The 27938-nt window shown below is 41.9% G+C and overlaps 2 protein-coding genes across 4 annotated transcripts; one reads left to right on the forward strand and one right to left on the reverse strand.

The window, feature by feature from the left end:
• Nucleotides 1–6091, forward strand: tmed1b (transmembrane p24 trafficking protein 1b). The gene is made up of 4 exons (XM_081360139.1): nt 1–304; nt 1978–2075; nt 2739–2925; nt 5483–6091. The coding sequence occupies exons 1-4, from the start codon at nt 137–139 to the stop codon at nt 5699–5701; spliced, it is 672 nt and encodes a 223-aa protein (XP_081216265.1). The 5' UTR covers nt 1–136; the 3' UTR covers nt 5702–6091.
• On the reverse strand, nt 5745–27706 carry dnm2b (dynamin 2b). Of its 3 annotated transcripts, XR_014029748.1 has the most exons (22): nt 27335–27706; nt 25527–25600; nt 24812–24961; nt 24513–24597; nt 24318–24436; nt 23360–23458; nt 21612–21772; nt 20858–21000; nt 18852–18987; nt 18493–18560; nt 17444–17582; nt 15759–15845; nt 15582–15652; nt 15449–15500; nt 15247–15357; nt 14160–14269; nt 13760–13871; nt 10175–10339; nt 9508–9734; nt 9096–9365; nt 7417–7817; nt 5749–7297 (listed from the first exon to the last, which is right to left on the reverse strand). XR_014029748.1 is itself a non-coding variant. In XM_081360045.1 (21 exons), the coding sequence occupies exons 1-21, from the start codon at nt 27493–27495 to the stop codon at nt 7751–7753; spliced, it is 2607 nt and encodes an 868-aa protein (XP_081216171.1). In that variant the 5' UTR covers nt 27496–27706; the 3' UTR covers nt 5745–7750. The 3 variants fall into 3 exon arrangements, 2 of the variants coding, with proteins under 2 accessions (XP_081216171.1, XP_081216170.1); XM_081360045.1 differs by lacking the exon at nt 17444–17582 and adding an exon at nt 16913–17051 and having other exon boundaries at nt 5745–7817; XM_081360044.1 differs by having other exon boundaries at nt 5749–7817.
• Nucleotides 27707–27938: the final 232 nt, after the last annotated feature.

Raw genomic sequence — 27938 nt, forward strand, 5'->3', positions numbered from 1 at the left:
GATTGGCTGAGAGCCAACGTTGAGCTACGGAAGCGGAACACATCCGTCGCTGGACGGACGGAGGGTTTCAACTGGTTTTCCTGCTAGAACTCATTCACAAACACCGTTTAAAAGGCTCTTTCTGTGATAAAACAGCATGGATGATGTGCGGAGGTTGTGTGTGTCTCTGCTCGCGGTGTTCATCGGCGCGGTGAACGCGTTCAGTCCCACGGACAGCGAGTTCACGTTCCTGCTGCCAGCCGCCAGTAAAGAGTGCTTCTACCAGAGCGCCGTTTACAACGGCAGCATCGAGATCGAGTACCAGGTAACGTTACATCCCTGACTGTGAACATGTGACACGGAGCGTTACATCATTTACTTTGAACTGATGCATGTGACAGGGAACGCTTTCAGGACTCTAGATAACGCTCAGGAGAGGTTTCCTCAAAGTTACGAGCAAACGCTCTTCCTGTGACGTCAATGTAGCGTTCATTCAGTCTAATGTTCTTAAAATGTTCGCTCGAAAACATCAGGTAACGTTAACACGCTTGTACATGTACTTACCATAGTAATAACAGTAAATGATGCACACTTACATGAAACTATAACCCTCAACCAAACCCTAACCCTATAGTACACGTAGTTAATTAATATTACTCAATACTTAAATAGATAATTACACTGTAACAATGGCACCTTAAAATAAAGTGTAACCAAACATTATTATTTATAATATTTTAGCAGAATTTGGTTACAATAAATATGTTTGGTTTAAAAATCTGTAAGAATATTGATCTATAATTAGCGGCGAGCCCTACATAAACTCCAGGACGGTGGGTGTGTGTGTTTGTTTATCGTGGCCTGTTGGATATCCTGCCTCAGATCCGTGATGAAATGATAATCTTATTCAGTCAACAGTCACAAATATGTTTATTGTAGGTTTTATTTTTTATTTTATATACATAAGAAAGTGTATGATGTTTACCTGGAAAACTGTGATAGGATGCTGTGGTTGGTAGTCCTGTGCAGTTGTTAAAGGAGAAGTTCACTTTTAAAAAAACTTTTGCTGATAATTTACTCACCCCCATGTCATCCAAGATGTCCATGTCTTTCTTTCTTCAGTCGAAAAGAAATTAAGGTTTTTGATGAAAACATTCCAGGATTTTTCCACATATTATGGACTTCAATGGGACCCAAACGGTTCAAGGTCCAAATGACAGTTTCAGTGCGGCTTCAAAGGGCTTTAAACGATACCAGACGACGAATAAGGGTCTTATCTAGCGAAACGATCGGTCGTTTCAAAAATAAATAAAAAAGTTTAAGTTTTATAAGCACAAATGTTCGCCTTGCTCTGTTCTGTGATGCGCGTTCGTGACGTCACGTAATACGCAATTACGTTGAAAAGGTCACGCTTGAAAAATTTAAGAAAATGTTCTTTTTGGCTTTTTAATATTAAAACACCCAGGATACGCACACGAAATGGGCATTTTAAAGGATAAACTGACACAAATACATTTGAAAATGTGTATATGGTCCTCCTTCCGCACATTTGTAAACACATCAAGCGTGACCTTTTCAGCGTAATTGCGTATTACGTGACGTCACGAACGCGCATCACAGAACAGAGCAAGGCGAACATTTGTGCTTATAAAACTTAAACTTTTTTATTTATTTTTGAAACGACCGATCGTTTCGCTAGATAAGACCCTTATTCGTCGTCTGGTATCGTTTAAAGCCCTTTGAAGCCGCACTGAAACTGTCATTTGGACTTTGAACTGTTTGGGTCCCATTGGAATCCATAATATGGGGAAAAATCCTGGAATGTTTTCATCAAAAACCTTAATTTCTTTTCGACTGAAGAAAGAAAGACATGGACATCTTGGATGACATGGGGGTGAGTAAATTATCAGCAAAAGTTTTTTTAAAAGTGAACTAATCCTTTAAGGAGTTCTGAGTGGTTGCTAGGGTAAAGGAGGATATGACGTTATCTTTCCTCAGGTGATCGCAGGAGCAGGGATGGATGTGGACTTCTCCGTCGTCTCTCCTGGGGGAATGTACCTGGTCTCGGAGTTTCGCCGCTCTGACGGCGTTCATATGTGAGTGTTCGCATTTCCCTCGCTCAACATTTATTTTTGAGCATCGTACTATGATACTTGAATATGATGATTAGCCCGTATATAATGATTATCCAGTACTATGCTATATATTACCACCTCATCATACATAATTGTACCATAGTACTGCCACAGTAGGTCTTTGAACGTGTTCACACGTTCACCCGCGCGGCTTTTCAATGTAAACGCGCGCGTTACACCATTACGTTATAACTAAAATAACCTTATTTTTCATCACACTGCTTTTCGTCTCACATTTCTAAAAGCAAAAACCCGTTCTGTGTGAATCTCTCCTCATGTAACAAGTACAGAAGTTGCACAGGAGATTCATCATCGGGTCAGAATGATTGGCGTTGCTCCCTGCGGCGGGCTGTCGTTTACTTGCCTGTGATTGGTCCGTCGTTTACTCGCCTGTGATTGGTCTGTTGTTTACTCACCTGTGATTGGTCTGTTGTTTACTCACCTGTGATTGGTCTGTTGTTTACTCACCTGTGATTGGTCTGTTGTTTACTCACCTGTGATTGGTCCGTTGTTTTCTCGTATGTGATTGGTCCGTTGTTTTCTCGTATGTGATTGGTCCGTTGTTTTCTCGCCTGTGATTGGTCTGCTGTTTTCTCGCCTGTGATTGGTCCGTTGTGTTTTCAGGGTGGAGCCCACAGAGACGGGAGATTATCAGATCTGCTTCGACAACACCTTCAGCAGGTTCTCCGAGAAGATGGTCTTCTTCGAGGTCATCCTGGACAACCCGTCCAATGACGCGGGAGCGGACGACGAGTGGGCGGGGCTAGGAGAGCCAGAGAGCCTATTGGAGTACAAGCTGGACGACATAAAGGTGTCACATGATTATATAGTGTTGAGTTATAAATGATTATTCTTAGTGAAATATAATTCACTCTATGAGTAGAAGTAATGTATACAGTAATTTATTTACAATTGAAGTCTATGGGTCAAGTGTCTGGGTGACCCCTGTGTTTTTTGTTAAAGCCCTTACATTAATTAGTCTGAATTTTTTATTTGATCAGTGAACTATTTTCGATGCGTTATTCGATTTAGTTTAAGGCGAGACACTACAGGTGAATAGGGTAAAAAATAGTAAATAATAGAAATCACCATGAAACTTCCTCAGTTGATTACTTACACAAGTATATCAAAAAAATGTAGTACAAGGTTTTGAAATTTGTATGTTTAATTATGCAAATTAGGCATTCTCTCATTTGCATATATTTTCGGTAGATAGATGTGAACATATGATAAAGCCATGTGCAAAATTCTTTTTTCATTTTGTTTACACACAAGATGAAAATAAAAACTCAGAGGGATTTCAGGATATATGCTTTCTTTACCTAGGAAATCTAAATATACTGTCCATAGCCTTAAAAAATAGATTTTTACCTTATTTTTTTTATTAAAATGTCACATAAATCAGGCCAGGAATGATTTATTAACAAATCCCTCTGAAAATATCTTCAGAACACTGCTAAGTGTATAACTGGAGAGTTTGGTGTACACAGGCTGAGATGTTTGTACTGGAGAATGACAAAAAAACTCATTTTGAGAAAACGGCATTTAAAGACTTAAATAGCTCTAAATGAGATCACGTCATTAGCTTTAAATCCCCCTTTGGACATTCACGATTGGTTACTGATAGAAAGGAAATGCCCATATTTGGGATAGCGTTGTGCGGGAGACTCAGAGCTTTACAGCGACACCGGTCATGACAGACTTCAGTGAACAGACGGATCTGGGTGTGTCGTGCTGGAACGCTAACTTCCTGGTAAATTCGAGAAAAACTTACTTCCGCAAGTAAACAAAATGTAATAAAATAAACATCTTTATGTATATTTTCACCGTCTTCTTTATAGCAGCTTGAAAGAACACATGTTGAAGGAACTAGCCCACAATCTCAAAACTGACCACTGCATGTTTTTGCCTGCCGTGTCTCGCCTTAATAGATCAATGTGAAAAATTAATGGTCCCCCAGATAGCCGTTATTAACTTTAAACAGTTTTACTTTTATGTAAGCTTTATTTCAATGACTGTTAAAAAAAAAAAGAAGTTTATTTTTTTAACAAGAACCGCATTGACCACGCAAAATAGAATTTCTCATTTTTTAATGTCTATTTTTGGGTGAAATATGGCCTGGACATTTGTTTTCATGATATTTGACAGATCTTCAGTTGTATTTAACCATGTAAGCTGGTTTCTTCTAACTAGGCAAGGTAATTTAGACTATATTCTGACTTTTTCTCAGAATTGCAAGACATAAACTCGCAATTGCAAAAAAAAAAAAACTCGTAAATTCTGAAAAAAAAAGTCATAATTCTGAGAAAGTCACAATTACCTTTTTAATTTTTATTTTTATGGCGTGGTGGAAAGGGCAAAAAAGGATGTCGTTTTAACGACATAACATCTCGTTATTACGAGAAAAAGATGTTGTTAAAACGACATAAGATCTCGTTATTACGAGAAAAGATGTCGTTAAAACGCCGTAAGATCTCGATATTACGAGAAAAGATGTTGTTAAAACGACACAAGATCTCGTTATTACGACATAATTGAGGGGAAAAATAATATGTATGTGGCAGCAATGCGTCACCGTAGTATTTAACCATGTAAGCTGGTTTCTTCTAACTAGGCAAGGTAATTTAGACTATATTCTGACTTTTTCTCAGAATTGCAAGACATAAACTCGCAATTGCAAAAAAAAAAAACTCGTAAATTCTGAAAAAAAAAGTCATAATTCTGAGAAAGTCACAATTACCTTTTTAATTTTTATTTTTATGGCGTGGTGGAAAGGGCAAAAAAGGATGTCGTTTTAACGACATAACATCTCGTTATTACGAGAAAAAGATGTTGTTAAAACGACATAAGATCTCGTTATTACGAGAAAAGATGTCGTTAAAACGCCGTAAGATCTCGTTATTACGAGAAAAGATGTCGTTAAAACGACATAAGATCTCGTTATTACGAGAAAAAGATGTCGTTAAAACGACATAAGATCTCGTTATTACGAGAAAAGATGTCGTTAAAACGACGTAAGATCTCGATATTACGAGAAAAGATGTCGTTAAAACGACATAAGATCTCGTTATTACGACATAATTGAGGGGAAAAATAATATGTATGTGGCAGCAATGCGTCACCGTAGTATTTAACCATGTAAGCTGGTTTCTTCTAACTAGGCAAGGTAATTTAGACTATATTCTGACTTTTTCTCAGAATTGCAAGACAAACTCGCAATTGCAAAAAAAAAAAAAAAGTCATAATTCTGAGAAAGTCACAATTACCTTTTTAATTTTTATGCCGTGGTGGAAACGAGCTTCCTTATTTAACCCAGAGTATAAAACGCTGGAATGTGCCGTTGGATAACCTGGTGTTTCCCGCGGCAGGAGTCCATGGAGGCGGTTCACCGGCGCCTGGAGCGCAGTCGTCAGATGCAGACGGTCCTGCGCGCCTTCGAGGCTCGCGACCGAAACCTGCTGGAGGACAACCTGTGGCGGGTCTCCTTCTGGTCCTGTGTCAACATGCTGGTCATGCTGAGCGTAGCGCTCACTCAGGTCTACACCGTCCGGCGGCTGTTCGACGACAAGCGGAGAGTCTGCTCCTAACACACACACACACACGCTCGTGTGTCGAGACCCGAGACGGAGACCGCCGTGCCTTTAGATGGAGTAGACGCTTTCCTATTGGACGATCCTTCGTGGTGTTTCCGGGTGCCTGTGAAACCAGTCACGCACAGTCGAATATCGAACTGCTGAAATAATAATAATAATAATAACATCAGACTGCGAACCAATCGTCTGAGGACGCAAGACTTCACATTTCTGTCCATTTCATGTCTTCCTGTCATAGTTTTGTCACTGTTTTTTTTTTTTAGTCCTGTCATTTCATGATGCGAGATGATGGCGTTTGGGGAGAGTGTGACGTTACAGTTAGCAAAGGGAATCTTCTGTACAGCCTTTTTAAAGACTTTTACACAATAAAACAAATAAAATGGGTCATATGTTTGTACGAGGTGTCGCTAGTGTTCAGTGATCGGGTCAAATCAACTCTTTACTGTGATAGAACAGTCATGGTCTTATTGCACACGGATCACTCGTGCACATTATTCTGAAGAATGAGGATTAAAATTAAATTCACCCTTTGCAGGGAGTTTGATTGACAGGCGATCTGACCAATCATAATCCACCATTTTGTCTGACAAAGCAGGAGAGTTAGTAGAGTAACGTTGTGTGTGCTCTTCTCGTGTTGGCCAATGACATCTTTTTTTGTTAATAAAAGAAATGTACTATATTTTAGTTTAATAATGTTTTTTATTGAATATTTTGAATTTTTAGGGGATTTTTTTTGTACTAGATTATATTTACGCTGTATTTATAATCCATTTATTCACTGTTTGAGCATAGACCTGAAAATTTTATTTCCAACTTAAACTGGTAGCGACAGACTTAATATTGGTCTCTTTTCAAAGACGACACTCGGCAAATCATTGCTAAAGTGAAAAAAGTGAATTTAGTAACAGAATATTACGTGTTGTTATGAAAAATTAACAAAAAAATCATTCATTCATTCATGGATAGAAATTAAGACTCGAGTGTCAAATTACATATCTGCTTTTATTTGGAAATGCGTCACATTTAGGAAATAAAAGGAAGTTTCATGTCAGTAATTGTCAATCCACACATCCATTACAGACAAAACATCTTTGGGTCTCATCATGGAAATCAAAGCAGGCGCTTCACAAATTGCCCTTTTATTGATATATAATCATTGCATTTATGATATAAGCTTTTGTTCGCAGTCCTTGCGAAAGGTCATGGAAAAGAGAAAATGAAGGAGTGAAGAACCAATGAGAGGAAAAGCTCATCGTTTCAACCTCCTGTTAGTCAAACATGATATATAAAAGCATTCATGTTCAAGTAGAAATGTCTACACATCCATAAAACTGATGTACTTGAGAAGTGAAGCGGAGTAAGAGTTACTCTCGGAAAACAAGTGTTCATAATTAGAGCCGTCTGATGAAAAGGCTAAGGCGAAACACTCGACGGGTTCAGAGTTAAGCGTATTAGCGGACACGCATCATTCCTCGTATCAACGACGAGCGTTTACTCTGTTTCTGGGATGTTTAGAGCGTTATCTGAACCCTCATCAACATGATCTGGCATTAAACGCGCTGACCGCCCCACAGTGTCATCATTAGGAAGCTGCACACACACACACACACACACACACACACACACACACACACAGAGGAGGAGTGTTAAAGAGGTTCAGTCGTCTGTAAACGCCACTCTCGGTTTAAAACAAGCGTGTGTGAACGGACCGTACGTGCTGGATGATGTCATCCGTTTAAAGTGTTGCTCGTTCTCCCAACAAGTTCCCTGAAATTCCTGAAAACAATGGAAAGGCTTATCTAAACAAATCATAACTATTATTAGAACTACTATTTAAAGTGTATCAAATATCACGTGTCAATCAAACTTTGAATTGACGCCCTTATTTGCATTAGTGTAGGTGTATTAGTGTGAGTGTGTGTCAGTGTGTATTAGTGTAGGTGTGTGTGTCTGAGTGAATGTGTGTGCATTAGTGTGTATTAGTGTGTGTATAAGTGTGTGTTAGTGTGTGGTTGGTTGCTTTGGCAGTGTTTGAGTTGAGTCTCAGTCCAGCAGAGACGGTTCTGACGGTCGGATGATCGTGGGCCGGTTTGGAGCCGCTGGAGGTCTCCTGCCACACACACACACACACACACACACACACACACACACACACAGGAAAACACATCATGGTATTACTGCACTATGAAATCAGTTTTATTTGTTCAAGGTTCTGTTTAAATGGTTAAATAATTGTTTTAGAAATCAATAAGCATGTCTAATTAACTGAATTACATTTTAAATGCAATTTATTAAAACTAACTTTTTTAACATAATTTTTACTGCCCTATGAAATAAGTTTAATTTTTCCCATATTCAGTTTTTTCCGGGTTCCGTTTTTTCTTCAGTTTTTATTTTTGTTCAAGATTCTGTGTTTATGGTTAAGTTCAATTTTAGTAATCAAGAAACATGCCTAAAGAATTGAAATTTATAATTAAAAAAAAAGAAAAAAGAAAGTGTATTTTAGGGCCATATGTAATTAGTTTTGTTTTTCCCCATTTAAATTTTTCTAGCTTCCATTTTAATGGTTTAATTGAATTTCAATAATTAATTAATGGAAATGTATAGATTTCAATATTCAACAACAGTTTATTTAAAGTTTAAGAAAATGTCAATTTTTAGGGCTCTATGAAATCCGTTTCATTTTTTCATAAATTCTTATTTTGCTGGATTCCATTAAGTTTTATAAATCCAATAATTTAATAAAACAAATCCAATAATGAACTCCTTTATGAAATGTTTTATTTTTTCATAAATTCTGTGTTGCCTTTTTTAATTTCTCTGGATTTATGATTTAATACAAATATATTATTAGAAATGAAGGCATGAAACACAAACAATTTAATTAATCTTTTAAAAATGTGTGGCAACAAATTGCTATGATGAAAAATGAAGTTATAGTGATAAAAAAAAAAAAGTTGAGTGTATGATCACTCAAGTATGATAATGAAAAGCAAATAACTAGCAGATAATTAGTGCTGTCACAAGACCAACCATTTCTAATATCATTAAAATCTCATAATATTTGACACCAGCTTCAACACTCTTCATTATCTATGACATTTGCATAAACATGAATAACTGAAATGAAAAATAAAGTTTCTCCACATGAAGCTGAGGTTTCGCCGGTATGATTTTCTGCGTTCAGTTTGACAAAACTCAAGTGTGACGCTGTCTTCTGCTAGTCAGCTAGCCAATTAGAGAGTCTTACTACGAATAATCTGTGGCTCATGAATATTTAATAAGTTATGGGACTTGACATTTGATCTAATTAATATTCATAAGCCTTCATAATAGAGGCAATTGGAAGTTCTGTATAAATCTGTGTGGTGTTTGCGGAGGGTCGTACCTGGGAATGCCTGGTGGTAGAGCGGGCGGCACGCGGGCGGGGCGGGACGGCACCTGAGGGGGCGGAGCCAGCGGGTCCAGAGCGCCACTCCCGAACGCATTAGTGCCGGCTGGAGCCGGGCCGGGCCTGTACGGCACCGGAGGAGCCCCGAACGCAGGCGAGGGGTTCAGGGGCGGCGCGGCCGGTGGGCCGGGGGTGGAGCCGCGCACTGCAGGGGGCCGGCCTGGGGGCGGAGCCACACCTGACGACGGCTTTCGCTGAGACGGGGGACTGACGGAGAAACACTTCGGTTAGAACTGCTAGTGAACCAGCATCAATACTTCATGTGTCAAATCAGGGTTTTATGATTTTAGGAAACCTTGCCTTAACTTTTCATGTTTTTATCTCATGAACTGATTGTGAATGTTAGTACCTGGGGTCGGTGTGTATCCAGGTGTCGTCCACCGGAGGCGGGACCGGTGCGGATATGGTGCTGGTGCTGATGTCCCCGATGATGAGCAGCGCCTCCTTGAGCGCGTGATACATGCGCAGCATCTCGTCTCGCCGCTGCGCCTGATCCGCCGACTCCTCCATCAGACTGTTCTGATCGCCGGACGAGTACAGGTACGCCAGCAGCTCCGAGTGGATGAACTCCTTCGCCTGACACACACACACACCAGCTCAGTCCGGCTTCAACAAACACCTGGATACTCTGAACAAACTGAACACAGCTGGTGGTGCTAGAGGCTTCCAGGTAGAGACCGCAAAACTACAACAGAATTAATAAATCTCCAAACTAAACTGCAGTGGGAAAGAAACGTTAAAAGTAATAAACAATTATGAAAAAAAAAAAAAAAAACTCCTTAAAAATTTAAATAAAATCAATAAATAACATAATAAATAAAAATAAATAAATCTCAAAACTCCAATGCAAAAAACATTGATACACGCACAAATAATAAAAATAAATAAACCCCAAAACTCCTTACATTTTTTCTTATAATATATATATATATAGTAACTTCTGTGATTGACAGCTGATTAAAGCGAATAAGACGTGATCAGTGTAAGATGATGGCGGAAGCCCCGCCCACACTTACGCTGTTGATCATCAGGTGCATGATGGCCTTGGGCATCAGGTCTCGGATGCTCTTGTTGACGATGCCGATGTAGGAGTCCACCAGGTTTCGGATGGTCTCCACCTGCCGCTCCAGCTGAGGGTCCATGGAGAGAGAGTCGGCCGCCACACCGTCCCCGTTCTCCACCTGGGAAACAGACGAGAGTCAGCACTGAGAGACTGGAGAGATTCAGGAGAGAAGCACTGAGACTGATGTGCGTTTGAGACTCAGGTGAGGAGAGACTCAGGTAAGACTCAGGTGAGACGAGACTCAGGTTGAGACTCAGGTGATACGAGACACAGGTGAGACACAGGGTGAGGTGAGACTCAGGTGAGACGAGACACAGGTGAGACGAGACACAGGTGAGACACAGGTGAGACGAGACACAGGTGAGACGAGACACAGGTGAGACGAGACACAGGTGAGACGAGACACAGGTGTGACGAGACACAGGTGAGACGAGACACAGGTGTGACGAGACACAGGTGAGACGAGACACAGGTGTGACGAGACACAGGTGAGACGAGACACAGGTGTGACGAGACACAGGTGAGACGAGACACAGGTGAGACGAGACACAGGTGAGACACAGGTGAGACGAGACACAGGTGAGACGAGACACAGGTGAGACGAGACACAGGTGTGACGAGACACAGGTGAGACGAGACACAGGTGAGACGAGACACAGGTGAGACGAGACACAGGTGAGACGAGACACAGGTGTGACGAGACACAGGTGAGACGAGACACAGGTGAGACGAGACACAGGTGAGACGAGACACAGGTGAGACGAGACACAGGTGTGACGAGACACAGGTGAGACGAGACACAGGTGAGACGAGACACAGGTGAGACGAGACACAGGTGAGACACAGGTGAGACGAGACACAGGTGAGACGAGACACAGGTGAGACGAGACACAGGTGAGACGAGACTCAGGTTGAGACTCAGGTGATACGAGACACAGGTGAGACACAGGGTGAGGTGAGACTCAGGTGAGACGAGACACAGGTGTGACGAGACACAGGTGAGACACAGGTGAGACGAGACACAGGTGAGACGAGACACAGGTGAGACGAGACACAGGTGTGACGAGACACAGGTGAGACGAGACACAGGTGTGACGAGACACAGGTGAGACGAGACACAGGTGAGACGAGACACAGGTGAGACACAGGTGAGACGAGACACAGGTGAGACAAGACACAGGTGAGACGAGACACAGGTGTGACGAGACACAGGTGAGACGAGACACAGGTGAGACGAGACACAGGTGAGACGAGACACAGGTGAGACGAGACACAGGTGAGACGAGACACAGGTGTGACGAGACACAGGTGAGACGAGACACAGGTGAGACGAGACACAGGTGAAACGAGACACAGGTGAGACGAGACACAGGTGTGACGAGACACAGGTGTGACGAGACACAGGTGAAACGAGACACAGGTGAGACGAGACACAGGTGAGACGAGACACAGGTGAAATGAGACAGGTGAGACGAGACACAGGTGAGACTCAGGTGAGACGAGACACAGGTGTGACGAGACACAGGTGTGACGAGACACAGGTGTGACGAGACACAGGTGTGACGAGACACAGGTGAGACGAGACACAGGTGAGACGAGACACAGGTGAGACGAGACACAGGTGAAACGAGACACAGGTGAGACGAGACACAGGTGTGACGAGACACAGGTGTGACGAGACACAGGTGTGACGAGACACAGGTGAAACGAGACACAGGTGAGACGAGACACAGGTGAGACGAGACACAGGTGAAATGAGACAGGTGAGACGAGACACAGGTGTGACGAGACACAGGTGAGACGAGACACAGGTGAAATGAGACAGGTGAGACGAGACACAGGTGAGACACAGGGTGAGGTGAGACTCAGGTGAGACGAGACACAGGTGTGACGAGACACAGGTGTGACGAGACACAGGTGAGACGAGACACAGGTGAGACGAGACACAGGTGAGACTCAGGTGAGACGAGACACAGGTGTGACGAGACAGAAGTGAGACGAGACACAGGTGAGACGAGACACAGGTGAGACACAGGGTGAGGTGAGACTCAGGTGAGACGAGACACAGGTGAGACGAGACACAGGTGAGACGAGACAGGTGAGACGAGACAGGTGAGACGAGACAGGTGAGACGAGACACAGGTGAGACGAGACACAGGTGAGACGAGACACAGGTGAGACACAGGGTGAGGTGAGACTCAGGTGAGACGAGACACAGGTGTGACGAGACACAGGTGTGACGACACAGGTGAGACGAGACACGAGACGAGACACAGGTGAGACGAGACACAGGTGAGACAGGGTGAGGTGAGACTCATCTAAGACTCAGGTGTGACGAGACACAGGTGAGACGAGACTCAGTTGAGACGAGACAGGTTAAATGAGACTCAGGGTGAGACGAGAGACGAGACACAGGTGAGACGAGACTCAGGGTGAGACGAGACTCAGGGTGAGACGAGACACAGGTGAGACACAGGGTGAGACGAGACACAGGTGAGACGAGACACAGGTGAGACGAGACACAGGTGAGATAGGGTGAGGTGAGACTCAGCTAAGACTCAGATGAGACGAGACGAGACTCAGGGTGAGACTCAGGTGAGACGAGACACAGGTGAGACGAGACACAGGTGAGACGAGACTCAGGGTGAGATGAGACACAGGTGAGACACAGGGTGAGGTGAGACTCAGCTAAGACTCAGATGAGACGAGACTCAGGGTGAGACTCAGGTGAGACGAGACTCAGGTGAGATGAGACTCAGGTGAGATGAGACTCAGGTGAGACGAGACTCAGGTGAGACGACACACAGGTGAGACGACACACAGGTGAGACACGGTGAGACAGGGTGAGGTGAGACTCAGCTAAGACTCAGGTGAGATGAGACACAGGTGAGAGATGAGACTCAGGTAAGACACAGGCGAGACAGGGTGAGCTGAAACTCAGGTAAGATTCAGGTGAGACGAGACTCCAGCAAGACACAGATGAAACGGTGACGAGACTCAGGGTGAGACAGGTCAGACGAGACACGGATGAGACTCAGGTGAGACAGGTGAGACGAGACTCAAGGTGAGACGAGACTCAGGGTGAGACGAGACACAGGTGAGATGAGACTCAAGTGAGACGAGACTCAAGGTGAGACGAGACACAGGTGAGACGAGACTCAAGTGAGACGAGACTCAAGTGTGACGAGACTCAGGGTGAGACACAGATAAGACACAGATGAGACGAGACACAGGGTGAGGGGAGACTCAGGTAAGACTCAGGCGAGACGAGACACAGGTGAGATGAGACTCAAGTGAGACGAGACTCAAGGTGAGACGAGACTCAGGGTGAGACGAGACACAGGTGAGACGAGACTCAAGTGAGACGAGACTCAAGTGTGACGAGACTCAAGTGTGACGAGACTCAGGGTGAGACACAGATAAGACACAGATGAGACGAGACACAGGGTGAAGGGAGACTCAGGTAAGACTCAGGCGAGACGAGACACAGGTGAGATGAGACACAGGTAGGACAGGGGAGACAGGGTCAGACTGTGACCTGGTCTTTCTCTGGATAGACTCCTGCCCGCAGGAACGAGGCCTTCCAGCTGTCCACATCTTCCTGAGAGTCGCAGGCCAGCTCGATCTGACGCAGGTCTTTATACACATTCCTGAAATCACAACATCACACTTATGACAGTTCACACTGTCAGTCCAAATCCGATTATTTGTGTATTCGATTGGAATCTGATCTAAAATTATTGATCAGATTCCATAATTAATAATTTGACACAGTCAAAATTATTGACTGTGTATCGCAACTGTTCAGTTTTCTGGAATATCTGCATTGGTTTCGATGGCAACGACGTTGTGTCGGTAGGTTTAAATGCATGCATATGCGTAATAATTGACCCGGATGAAGAGGTGTGAACCGAGCACAAACATAACCTCAGTCGCACCTCTGCTCGGTGTTGAAGATGGCAAAGGTGTGTTTGGTGGACATGAACCCTTTCTCAACGTCTCGCAGCTTCAGGTTATCCAGAGGCAGCATGTACTTCTTCTCTTTCTCCTGGAAAACACAAACACACACAGGGATTATTTTCACCAAACATGAAGAATAAACATCTAAACTCACATTCACACACTCTGGGCCCTATTTTAACGATCTAAGCGCATGGTCTAAAGCGCAGGGTGCAAGTTCACTTAGTGCGTGTCCGAATCCACTTTTGCTTGTTTAACGACGGGACAAATGGTCAGCGCTCCCGGCGCTGGTCTAAAAGGGTTGTCCTATTCTCATAATGAGTAATGGGTGTGTTTTGGGATTTATGTGCACTAAACAAATCAGAGTCTCATCTCCCATTCCCTGTAAATGCCAGTTGCGCTCGCGCCATGGTGGATTCGCTATTACATGACGGAATTTGAAAGTGGAAAGACCGAACGCGTCTCCAGAGCGCAGACGGATCTGCTCGTGCGCAAGGTCAAAGTGCGTAAGCAGAACATCTACGGGACAAGCCGGATTCACCACATCTTTATGTACACAATAATAATCTTTTACATTGTAATCCTTTTATTCTAAATATTTGGCATGTTTGTGTGCCGCTGTGTGTCCCTGTGTGTGTTATAAGCAGAGTGTATGCGCGTGTTGGACCGCCTATAGGCGAACATTACTAACGCGCTCATTAAATGACAAAAACAATATTGCACCATCAACTTTAGAGCAGGGTTCAGTTGGTCAATGACTCAGTCTATTTCTGTTTCTCAAAATAGCAACGCTCCAACAATGCACCAGGACACACACCTCGTTCTCAGACCAGCAGCTCATGGGCTCACAGATGGGCGCAAATGCATTTGCTATTTAAACAACGTGGCGCAGGACGTGAAAATGAAAACTGCGTCGGGCTGAAACTAGCAAAAAAACACTTGCATCGCGCTTGGCGCTCCCTCCCTCCCTCGCTCCCTCGCTCGCTCACTCACTCACTCGCTCGCTCACTCACTCACTCACTCACTCACTCACTCACTCACTCACTCACTCACTCACTCACTCACCTCCTCATCCTTGTACCAGGACAGGGACTCTGCGGTCAGGATGAACCAGTAGTCTTTGGACCCGCCCTTCATGATGCTGATGTTGATGGTCAGCCAACCGCGTCGGATCACCTGGGGGAGCAGGGGGAGGGAATAGGATAATGAGGAGGAGAAACGGACCAATCGGCAGCCGGTTGAGTGTGTGTGGATGATGATGTTGTACCTGGTTGGGCATCGCCCTCTTCTTACTGACCGCCGCGCTCCGCTGCTGGGCGCTGAAACACACTGCTGTTAGACTGAATCAGGGTCAAAGGTCAATAGGGGTCAGAGGTCAACAGGGGTCAGAGTTCACTCACTTGGCAAAACCGATGAAGTCCTCGTGGTTGGTGTTGATGTAGGACAGCTCAATGTCGATCAGCAGCATCACCTGCGACACACACACACACACACACACACAAATAAATACATATTAATGTTACATAACAAAATTAAGCAGTAAATAACCAGAGGAAGGTTTCTGAACACACACACACCTGGTCTTTAGTTTTGCTCTCTCTCTCTCTGACGTATGTGGTGACGATTCTCTCCGTCTCTTCTCTCAGCTGAGGATACGAGTTCAACTATGGCACAAACACACACTGAGAGCGGCAGCAGGAACACACACACATCATTACTGTGTCTTCAGAAAGACTTTATCAAGATGTCAAATAAACACGGATGAGTAGGACTGCATGCAGACCTGAACCAATGTGTGTTTAACCAAACACCGACGGCGAATGTGACTGTGTGTGATTAGTAAATATAATCCCCACAAAGCAAAAACAAACACAAGCTGAGCTCATCCACCACAGACAAACACTGAACTTTACAGGGACTGGATTTGATTGGTTATGGGATCTGTCAATCAAAGGAGGTTCGGTTACAGGACTGGATTTGATTGGTTATGGGATCTGTCAATCAAAGGAGGTTCGGTTACAGGACTGGATTTGATTGGTTATGGGATCTGTCAATCAAAGAATGTTCGGTTACAGGACTGGATTTGATTGGTTATGGGATCTGTCAATCAAAGAATGTTCAGTTACAGGACTGGATTTGATTGGTTATAGGATCCGTCAATCAAAGGAGGTTCGGTTACAAGACTGGATTTGATTGGTTACAGAGCTGGTAAGTCCCGCCCATCCGTAAAACTCCAAGTGGACCTCTAGGTTGAAAAATCGTCAATGCAAGTGAATGGGAGAAAATAATTATTTTCTGGTCCCGTTTTAATTGTGCCATGAATGTGAACATATGTTGTCTGTGAATTTTTTATATAACTTGGACACTTGTGATTATAACGTGTCGAAAGCAGCGAAGAGTTGTAGTCCACAAAGTGCTCTCACACAAAGTCTAACCGTATCAAACTTCTACACGCTAAATTGTAGCATTCTTTACACGAAAAGTTATATAAAAAATTCACAGACAACATATGTTCACATTCATGGCACAATTCAAACGGGACCAGAAAATAAATATTTTCTCCCATTCTCTCTTCAAAATCGCATTGACGATTTTTCAACCTAGAGGTCCAGTGGGGTTAGCGGAAGGGGCGGGACTTACCAGCTCTATAGGATCTGTCAATCAAAGCAGGTTTGGTTACGGGACTGGATTTGATTGGTTACGGGATCTGCCAGAAACGGTCATGTTTTACCTTCTCAGTGCACTTGAGGATGAGCGTGGCGAGTTCAGACACCACCAGGTCTACACACTTGAGACACGGCTCCTTAAGTTTAACAATCTGCTTTTTCACTATGGCCTCAAAGGCCAGGTCAGGGGTGAACAGCCCCGTCCTGGAGGATCATGGGACAGCGGAGGTGTTATTTGGGGGGATAATTAAGGGCACAATATTGGGAAAAAGTGGACGGGTGGATGAAAACACAAGCACATCACTTCATTCATTCCATATGTCCTCGTTCCTAAAGGTGACGCGCATCTTTTCTGGAACCGCAGCACTTTAACCTGCTAGTCGCGGTTTTCTAACACTATTTGAGTGTAAACACAACATTTACGGGACCGTTCATGTCAGATTGTAAGGCTGATGTGAAATGTAATTTACAAGCCGAGCAGCTTTCGTTATTTCTTTGTTGAAGTAGTCAGTCAATCAGCCTGAAGCAGCATGGCTAGCGTGTTTTTGCTTTGCGGAGCGGTTAGCGTGACATGCTCAGGCGTCTCTCGTGTCTACCTTCAGTGTGCACTGCTTGACCGTATTGATGAGCTCCTGGATGACCAGGTCAATGCATTTGAGGCACGGCTCCTTCAGCTTGATCAGCTGCTTTTTCACGATGGCCTCGAAGGCCATGTCAGGGGTGAACAGCCCCGTCCTGAGGTCACACACACACACACACACAGGGTCAAACACAGTTAAACCATGCTGATCTGTGTGCAACGATACAGACACAGCGTGTCCGATTACAGAAACCATGACTCTGAGAGTTTGTTGAGTTGGTCAAAAATCAGCATTAAGTGCATGTTGAATGTGTGTGGTGAATCTGTGCTCTTCGGTCTTCGAGTTTTGACTGAATATTTGACTTTTTTTTTTTTTTACTTCATTGGAATGGTACAAAACTTGGTAAAAGTAAAATCATGGACATCATTTGAAAAGGTTAAATGGTCCTGAATTAAATATTCACACTTGTGCTCCTCGCGGTCAAGATTGAGCGCATTTGAAATGAATGAGACGAATGTCCTCTAGTGGAAGCGTTTGGTACTGCAGCCGAACTAAATCTGACTTTTTTGAAAATATATATTTCATATAAAAATTAAAATAGTATTTTTGTACATTTATAATAACAATAAACGTAAAATTCTGTAACTTTTTTAAATTTGATTTCTTAAAACTTTTCACTTCAGCGATGATCTGTCAAGTGTCTTCTTTAAAAAGATCAAACTTAAGTCTGTGCTCTACAGCGTTTTTTTTAAGAGTCACATACGAGAAATACAGTGTAAATATAATTTAGTAGCATTAAATCCCCTAAAAATACAAAATATAAAAAAAAAACATTGAATAAAATATAGTACATTCATTTCATTGAAAGAAAAAAAAATTCTGTAATTTTTGACCGACACCCAAAGAGCACCAGAGAGTTAAATAGTTTTAATAATACTTCTAATGTTAAAGAGGTTAAAGTTGCGATGAAAGCCGACTAAACGATCCAGCATGTGTGATATAGGAGTTTAATAAGTGAGTGAATGATGCTCCTGAAACGAGTGCACGTGTCCGTGTGTTCTTGCCTGACTCCATGAATGTTCTTGATGGCGTAACTGATCTCTCTCCTCAACTCCTTCTCATCAAACTCCATCTAAACACACACACACAAACACGTTTATCTACTGTGTTATGAGATTAAAAGGAAATGTTTGGCTGAAAATGTAACTTCTACCATTATGTCAGAGCTGCACGATTCTGGATGAAGTGAGAATAACGATTAATCGTGCAGCTCTATAAAATATGCTGCAGGTTTGACATTATTGTTTCAATAAGAACACAAGTTGATTTGATAAAAAAATTGGAGATCCATTAACTCAGCTAGTGAGACTCCAGCGAAACCAAACATAAAGTCAAACCTAGTGACTAAACGAGGCTAACGTACCTTGACAAGCTCGAAAGGGAAGCGCTCGTGGAAGATGCGGTTGATTCGCGCTCCGCCGGAGAGTTCAAGCGTGTCCACCTGATCGCCAGAGCCCTCGATCCGCTTCTCGAAGTCCACGCCGAACTGCTGCACCATCCTACACACACACACACACACACACACACACACACACACACACACACACACACACAAAGTGTAGTTTAATGCATGCGATCTCTTCTATTCACACTCATTTCTGTACTTAAAAGTTTGGGTGATATAGAACTAGGGTTTGGTATCGTTCGAATTTTAACGATTCCTAATTTCGATTCCAATAAGTAAAATAAAAAATCATTCACATTTATTCTAATTCTCCTTGCAAAACATTTCACTGTGGCTGAAAACTATGAACACAATAAACTTTTGCCTTTATGGTTTTAAAATACCATAGCAAAAACAACTACAGGGTGGGCCATTTATATGGATACACCGTAATAACATGGGAATGGTTGGTGATATTAAAGTCCTGTTTGTGGCACAACTTTTGTTTTTTCAATAGGAAGAGGGCCATGTGACACATCAAACTTATTGGTAATATCACAAGAAAAACAATGGTGTGCTTGGTTTCTAACGTAACTTTATTCGTTCATGAGTTATTTACAAGTTTCTGACCACTTATAAAATGTGTTCAATGTGCTGCCCATTGTGTTGGATTGTCAATGCAACCCTGTTCTCCCACTCTTCACACACTGAATGGCCCCCAAGGTCTCCCGATCTGACCCCCTTAGACTTTTATCTTTGGGGTCATCTGAAGGCAATTGTCTATGGTGTGAAGATACGAGATGTGCAGCACCTGAAACTACGGATACTGGATGCCTGTGCTGGCATTTCTCCTGCGGTGTTGCTATCAGTGTGTGAAGAGTGGGAGAACAGGGTTGCATTGACAATAAAATAACTCATGAACGAATAAAGTTACGTTGAAACCAAGCACACCATTGTTTTTCTTGTGACATTACCAATGAGTTTGATGTGTCACATGGCCCTCTTCCTATTGAAAAAACAAAAGTTGTATCCAAGATGGCCGACTTCTAAATGGCCACCATGGTCACCACCCATCTTGGGGAGTTTGCCCCCTCACATATACTAATGTGCCACAAACAGGACTTTAATATCACCAACCATTCCCATGTTATTACGGTGTATCCATATAAATGGCCCACCCTGTATATACATTTCAAGCATTATTAAAGACAAGTAAACACTCAGGAATTAAAAAAGAACAAATAAATTAGCAATAACACAAATAAATGCAACTGAACAAAGACACGCTTGAAATAAACAGTGTTTTAAGATTGTCAGGTATTCAAATACAGAAACTAATCAAATGTAAAAAAAAAAAAAAAAAAAACCACTGAATTTTCTAAATAAAATATACATTAAAAATATAGATACAAAATGTATTCAGTTATGAATAGTGAGTGAATTTTCTCTTAGTCTTCTGAAGTTTGATTAATGATAATATAAAGACGGCTGGAATATTAATGCTATCATAGAGACGACAGGAATATTAGTGTTATTATAGACGGCAGCAGGAACATTAGGCTGCTGTCACTTTAAGAGCTGCACGAATCCAATAAACTGATACACACACGTTTTCTTCCTCAACTGTTTATGTTCACTTAAGATGTAACGGACTGTGTTTACGGGGATATTTTGACATATTTGTGAGGTGTATTTGTCTGGTCACGTGCAAATTCAGTTTCGCGCACCACAACTGAGTGTGACAACTGAGCTTTCTGTGTGCGCACTTCAGAAAACAGTGCACGAGTCTTCATGCGCTTGAATGGTTTAAAATCACATTAAAATGCACACAAAGGAATCAATAAGAGGAATGGAAATGTGCGCATCTTTTGGGAATTCTGGAACCGGTTCTCCACACCCAACCCTCTACAGAACTGCATCACAATATGTAACATGATAATCTTAATGAAACTGCAGAGTGTGTTGTTAGTGTGTTGGTGTCTCACTGCAGCAGAGCTTTGGTTTTGCGCGCAGGATCGTCCGGTTTGAAGTTCTTGTACTCGTCCACCTCTTTCTCCAGAGACAGCAGCTGACTCTGCAGTTTACTGCGCAGCGCTGGCAGGGTGTCCCGGATGTGGTTCGTCAGTTGCTGGAAAGAGTTGACAGAAACGTGACAAATCCAAACAGTGTGTTTGAAGGGGTGGTTGATTATGATTTCATTTTTCTAGCTTTAGTTAGTGTGTAATGTTGCTGTTTGAGCATAAACAACATCTGCAAAGTTACAACGCTCAAAGTTCAAAGCAAAGGGAGATATTTGCTTTTAAAGAAATTGCTTTTTAAGGACTACAACAAACGGCTTAGTGACATCACTAACCCTAAAATTTACATACACCCCGCCCCCGGAACACGATTTATAGTTTATCAAGACAGAAAATGCTAATCAATGACTGGAAGATAACTACACATCAGCTACATAAATTCATCAACTAACCATTCAGAAATGTTGAAGCTGTTGAAGCTCCACCCCCTGTGCCGGGAGCAGCAGCTCATTTGCATTTAAAGGAACAGACACAAAACGGTGTGTTTTTGCTCACCCTCAAAAAGTGACTTTAACATGCTATATAAAAATATCTGTGGGGTATTTAGAGCTAAAACTTCACACACACACTCTGGGGACATCAGAGACTTATTTTACATCTTGTGAAAAGGGCATTATACCACCCCTTTAAAGGAGCAGTTCAAACGTGCGGGTGTTTGTACCTGGTTGAGTGTTTTCTGCAGGTACGGCGTGCCCATGCGCTCCGCTATGTGTCTGTATGCCGGGTGAGACAGGAAGAACTTTCTCTCGGCAGCCAGAGCCGCTCGGATGTCCTTTCTGCCGTCGATGTCCTTCTGACTGCGGTTCACCACGCCAATATAACCTATGAACACACACAGACCCGCATCACTGATAACTGAACATGCATGTGTGCATCACTAGCGATGTGTCAATGCAAAAGTTGAATTTAAAACTAAAAACTTTGTTAAAGCGTTATAAACCGTGAACCAAACCAACCGGCTACAAGGACAATCACAACACTACAAACTTTGATTTTCAAGCAAAAAAGTAATTTAAGATCAGAGAAAAACACAAGACTGTGAACTTGACGGCTTTCAAATATTGAAGTATTTTAAGAGAACAGAGAGATAGACTTTCATTGGAGTGGGTGGAGCTAAAGAGATCTTTTGTCGCGTTTTGTTTGTTCCGACTTTCTGATTGGTGGAATTTTCCGTCGAGCATCATGGGTAATGTAGTTTTTCCACCAGGAATTCCATGATTAAACATGTTAATTTTAAAAACAGGCTAATATAACACAGGCCTTAGCAGAAGTGAATACCATCGATTAAAGGGATAGTTCACTTTGAAATTAATTTTTGGTATGTTTTAGCTTACCTCAAGGGCATCCAAGATGTAGGTGTCTTTGTTTCCGCAATAGTTTCAATTTTGATATTTTTAGGTCAAACCGTTCTTGTCTGTCAGTCATATAATGCAGGTCGATGGTCACTGTCTCAAAACACAAGCACAGAGTCCAAATTAAAACAACTCCCCATCGTCCAAATGAAACAATTCCCCATCATAAGTACACATTGATGGCCTAAGACACGAAACGAGCGGTTTGTGTGAGAAAACGAACAGTATTTATATCGTTGTTATCTCTTGAAAACAGCACACGTCCTGGCTACTGCAGTTCATTGGAAAGAAACCGTAGCCAAGGCGACATCTATGTATATATCTATACCCGCCCGCGCCCTCAGATCATTTGGACGTGTGCTGTTTTCAAGAGATAACAACGATATAAATACTGTTCGTTTTCTCACACAAAACGCTCGTTTCGTGTCTTAGGCCATCAATGTGTACTTACGATGGGGAATTGTTTCATTTGGACGATGGGGAATTGTTTTAATTTGGACTCTGTGCTTGTGTTTTGAGACAGTGACCATCGACCTGCATTATATGACTGACAGACAAGAACGGTTTGACCTAAAAATATCAAAATTGAAACTACTGCGGAAACAAAGACACCTACATCTTGGATGCCCTTGAGGTAAGCTAAAACATATCAAAAATTAATTTCAAAGTGAACTATCCCTTTAACAGCCTAGTAGCTCACAGTAGGGCTGACTTCAAAATCAATGAAAATGAATAGAATTCTTACTGTTGGAATCTATTTAGGTTTTATTTTTATGTTGTCTTTTCATTTTAATTTTAGTTACCATTTTAGCAATTCTGTCGTGCTTTAGTCAGTTTTTGGGGTCTATATAGTTTGTATTTATTAATTTAAGTTTATTTCAGTTTGAGTTATTTTATTGCATCAAGTTACAACTAAATGAACATGAGAAATTTTGCCTAGGCAACTAGCTGAAATAAAATAAGTTTAAGTTTTCCATATTACATTTTATTGATTATTTACAACATATTTTTTATGGTTGGTTTTAGTTGTATTTCCCATGAAGCCCAGGTGCAGCACCTCTGCGCAGCGGCAGAAGCTTGTTCTCCAGGATGTCTCTGGCGTCCGTCCCTTCATCCATCAGGTCCAGTTTGGTCATCACGCCGATGGTGCGGAGACCTGCAGGGCAGAGGTCAAAGGTCAAGCGGGCGGTGAAAGCATAATTTCTGAACGTTCTCAGTCTGAGCGTTCAAAATCTCGTTTTTTAAATGTTTTGAGAACGTTTTTTCTTAGTTTTGTGAACGTTAAGTGAACATTCCATTTTGCACACATTATGGAACGTTACTTTTGAATGTTCTCGGAACGTTCTGAAACAAGTAGTAACTTTAAAAAAATGTCCAACTGAAATATGTCGGAAATAAAACCATACAGTGTTCGTACAGATACTGTCAAATGAAATTCCAGGACTTTCAGGGACTTTTCAAGCACTACTTTTTTGGTTTTCAAGGACTTCAATCAGAGATCTCACTTATCAAACAACATCTTTATTATCTTTCAAATTCTAAAAAGCTAATAAAACAAAATGGTGCAGCACATGCAATGACTGTAGTAACTAACCATTGAAAGGATATTATGACAAAGATATCGCTTCCCTTAATCAAACTGATTTTCCCCCTCATGAATATATGAGTGATCTGAAGAATGAAAGCTGTAGCATATACTTGAATATTTATATGAGCAATATCACACTCATAGTCATGCTAAATGGCTCTATATCTATATCAGATGGGCTGCAGCGTTAATATTGCACGAAAAGATTGTTTTATCGAAACACTAATTTCACATCTTTCAATAATTCAAGCACTTTTTAAGTACCTTTTCATAAATATGGCTGTTTTCAGGGGTTTTTCAGGACTTAAATTTCACTTCAAGCACCTTGTACGAACCCTGTATGTATAAATAATATTGTGTGAACAGATAACTCTGAGCGAACGCTACTGGAAGAACGTTTGTTCATGGCGTTCTCGGTGTCTCTCACCCTGAGGATCGACCTCTTTGCTGATCTTCAGCGCGTCAGAGTTGGCGAGGTCGGTGTTGGCAGGCGTGACGGCCAGGATCAGGCAGTTCTCTCTGGAGATGAACTGCAGCAGCATGTCTCTGATCACACACACAGGGAGAAGAGCCGTCAGTGTTTCAATCGGGTCCTGTAGGCCATCAAACCCACGGCTCTTACCTGATCTGGAACTCGATGTCCGTGGGCTGGTCTCCCACCGCCACCTTCGTCATGCCGGGGAGATCGATCAGCGTCAGATTCAACACTGAGAGAGAGAGAGGAACGAGTTTGATTCGGTTATAAACATTATTATGTTGATTCAGATCAGTTCAAAAACTGTTGATTTTGCAAAGTGAGATTAATACGGTTCCTTATCATCCTCTAAATACACAACCACACATAAGGCATGGAAATGTGACGTTTAACTGCAGCAACAACAGAGAGAGAGTGTTTATTGTGGAAGAGTGATCTGAAGATACCGTTCGGCGAGTACACGCGCAGGTTAATGGGCACCGGAGAGATTCCCTTATTAGATCCGGTGATTCGCTCCGTCTCGGCCTCGATCTCCAGCCGGACCTCGTCAAAGTCCACAAACTTACGGCCCTTACAGTGCAGGAACTCTGCGTATTCTAGAGGAACAGAGAGAGATCCATATACAATCATTAATAACACTATATTAAATGTTGAATTATATATATATATATATATATATATATATATATATATATATATATATATATATAATATTCAACAATATATATACATATATATGTGTGTCTTGTGAAAAGGGCATTATACCACCCCTTTAAAAGATTTTGGTTTCTAATTATACACTAGCGTTTGGAATAATTAGTGTTTTTATTGTTTTCACTTTGGCTCACCAAGGCTAAGAAATGCAGTAAAAACAGTGAAATATTATTACAATTTAAAACAAGTATTTTCTATGTGAATAGCCTATATTGTAAAATGTAATTTATTCCCGTGATGCAAAGCTGAATTTTCAGCATAATCATTATGCATTATTGCAATATTGTGATATAGTTTTCGGCCGCACTTAAGGTAATTCTCAGGTTTGAAGATCTCGGCACCTGAGGCACAATGTAAATTAATACAGGTAATCATTTCGACGGTTTGAAAGGCGTGAACACACAGTATGAGAGATTGTATGTTCATAAGGTGTAATGCGTGTTATACCTGCTTTACTGTTGACTAGCTGGAGAATCAGAGGCCTGCGAGTGACGATGCCGGATCCTCGGGGGAGGAAGTCTCTGAACGACAGAGAAACAGAGATGAATGAACTTTACTAACATTCAAAACATTAACTTTTTGTTTGCTTGTGGTATAACGCCATGCCAGCTTCTGTGGCATTACAACAATGCAGTAAAATATACAGAAAACACCCAAAAGAAGATTTTTTAGAAACTCTGTGGAAAAAAACTGCATTAAAAATGGTCAGTGAAGGGTTAATTTGTTTATGAAATGACACAGAATGACAGCATAATTCTCTGGTTCATCAAAGTATACTGAAAACACACACCCTCAAAGAAAAGAGGAAATCTTGTTTCACTTCCCAGACCAAAGTCTCCATGCATACGTATATAGAAGCTTACACATATATGTGTGTGTGTGTGTGTGTGTGTGTGTGTGTGTGTGTGTGTGTGTGTGTGTGTGTGTGTGTGTGTGTGTGTTGCTCTTCCTGTTGCTTGAGCAGGAATCCTGAAGATGTCAAGTCCAGACACGCTGAAATCAGTCTCAATCACACAGTTAGATGTGGTTTAGTGAACCATTCAGAAACAGAAATCAACACATTTGAGCCTCTGAAGGATGAAGACGCTCATGATCTGCAGTGATGCACAGATTATATCTTCATTCACACACACTCAGTCCTTCCAAACCCGTATGCTGTCATTCTCACTATTAAATGAGACATATGGACTACTGTTGTGATGCTTTTGTGGTGATTTTCAGAGTATGACATGGTGGTCACTATGATTGTTGTTGTATGGAAAAGATCTGCATGAAATGTCTTAAAACATCCAAATAAAAATGGGTCTGTAACAACATAAAGGTCAGTAAAGGGTCCCATTCACTTCCATAGCATTTCTTTCCATATACAGTGGGTCCATCAACTGTTTGGTTACCCATATTCTTCAATATATATATATGTTTTGTGTTCCAGCAGTAGGAGGAAATTCATACAGGTATGGAATAACATTTGAGTGAACTAATTTATCCCTTTCAGGCCAACAACGATGCCTTTAAATACAACGATATCGTAATGTCGATTAAGCGCTCGCTGAAGTTTACGTTTTCTGCTGCTTTAAATTATCGAGCTGGATTCTGATTGGCTGTCAATTTTATATTGTTTATCAGCTGAAAATGATAATGATAATATGTTGATAAAGTGATTCCAACGATATCGTTCGTGCTGTGTGAACGGGCCTTTTATGTTAATTTTTGTGTTAACTATCACTTTAGAGAACAGCAACACTCTGAAATAGTTAATTTTTTGACTAGCAGTGACATTCTGATCACTAACCGCCTAATGTTTTAACGTTTTATTTATATTAAGCGCTCGCTGAAGTGTGTTCTGCCGCTTTAAATGCTCGAGATGGATTCTGATTGGCTGTCAATATTTGTTTGTTTATCAGCTGAAAAAAAAAAAAACGTTTATAAAGTGATTCCAACGATATCGTTCCTCTGTGCTGTTACCGGTCTATATTTGATAAAGTTATAGTTCTTGGTGTGTGAACGGGCCTTTAATGTTAATTTTTGAGTTAACTATCATTTGTAGAGCACAGCAACACTCTGAAATGGTTAATTTTTGACTAGCAGTGACATTCTGATCACTGACCGCTTCAACGGATCATTTGAGTTTTAATGTGGGGCACACATTTTCAAGTTCAAGAACATTCGTCTCTCAAATTGAATAAGTATTTGTCCTATTTCAGTGTTGTTTACACAAAAGACTGTGTTTTATCATGTCGAAGCCGCACGGTCACCTGCCCACGAAGTTCTCCAGCACCGAGCTCTTCCCGGCGCTCTGGCCGCCCACCACCGCGATCTGCGGCAGCTCCAGGTTACAGCTCTGGCCGATGGAGCTGAAGGCGTCCTGCAGTTTATTAATCAGGGGAATCAAGTCCTCCATCCCGCGGTTCCCCATGACGAGCTTCGGTCAAACACCACAAACCCCAGAGAAACACGACCGATCACTTCATAACTCGCTGAGTCAAAATAAACCGCTTTAACACAAACAAAACCGACTCAATACGTCAAACTCCAGTTGTCAGACAGAGAGAAAAACGTAGGCAGGCAGAAAGTTTTCCTATCCGGTCAGCAGACCACCATAAACTTCTGAAGAACAGCCCTTGTGTGCAAACCGCGCGTTCCTATTGGCCACCGCTGATGTCAATCAAACACTAGACAGAGAGGGGAACGGGTGGGGCGTAAGCGTTATATTGAGGCATTAAAAGATGCAAGAAATAAAAAAGCGAAACGGATATACTTTTTGAATCCTTTTCTTTTTGTAAGTTATCCCCTGTATAATTTATTTTCATTTTATTCGTTTTTTATGGTTTTATTCTGTTTCCTTTGATGCTATTTTGA

Source organism: Scardinius erythrophthalmus (assembly GCF_964197995.2).
Source record: "Scardinius erythrophthalmus genome assembly, chromosome: 3".
In the NCBI taxonomy this organism is placed as follows: domain Eukaryota; kingdom Metazoa; phylum Chordata; class Actinopteri; order Cypriniformes; family Leuciscidae; genus Scardinius; species Scardinius erythrophthalmus.

Coding starts and splice junctions, on each gene's coding strand:
- tmed1b (XM_081360139.1), top strand. CDS start 137: ATGGATGATGTGCGGAGGTTGTGTGTGTCTCTGCTCGCGGTGTTCATC. Junction 305..1,977: donor GCATCGAGATCGAGTACCAG/GTAACGTTACAT, acceptor ATCTTTCCTCAG/GTGATCGCAGGAGCAGGGAT. Junction 2,076..2,738: donor CGCTCTGACGGCGTTCATAT/GTGAGTGTTCGC, acceptor TTGTGTTTTCAG/GGTGGAGCCCACAGAGACGG.
- dnm2b (XM_081360045.1), bottom strand. CDS start 27,495: ATGGGGAACCGCGGGATGGAGGACTTGATTCCCCTGATTAATAAACTG. Junction 23,459..24,317: donor CAAAGAGGTCGATCCTCAGG/GTGAGAGACACC, acceptor TCTGCCCTGCAG/GTCTCCGCACCATCGGCGTG. Junction 14,270..15,246: donor CCTGGTACAAGGATGAGGAG/GTGAGTGAGTGA, acceptor TGTGTTTTCCAG/GAGAAAGAGAAGAAGTACAT.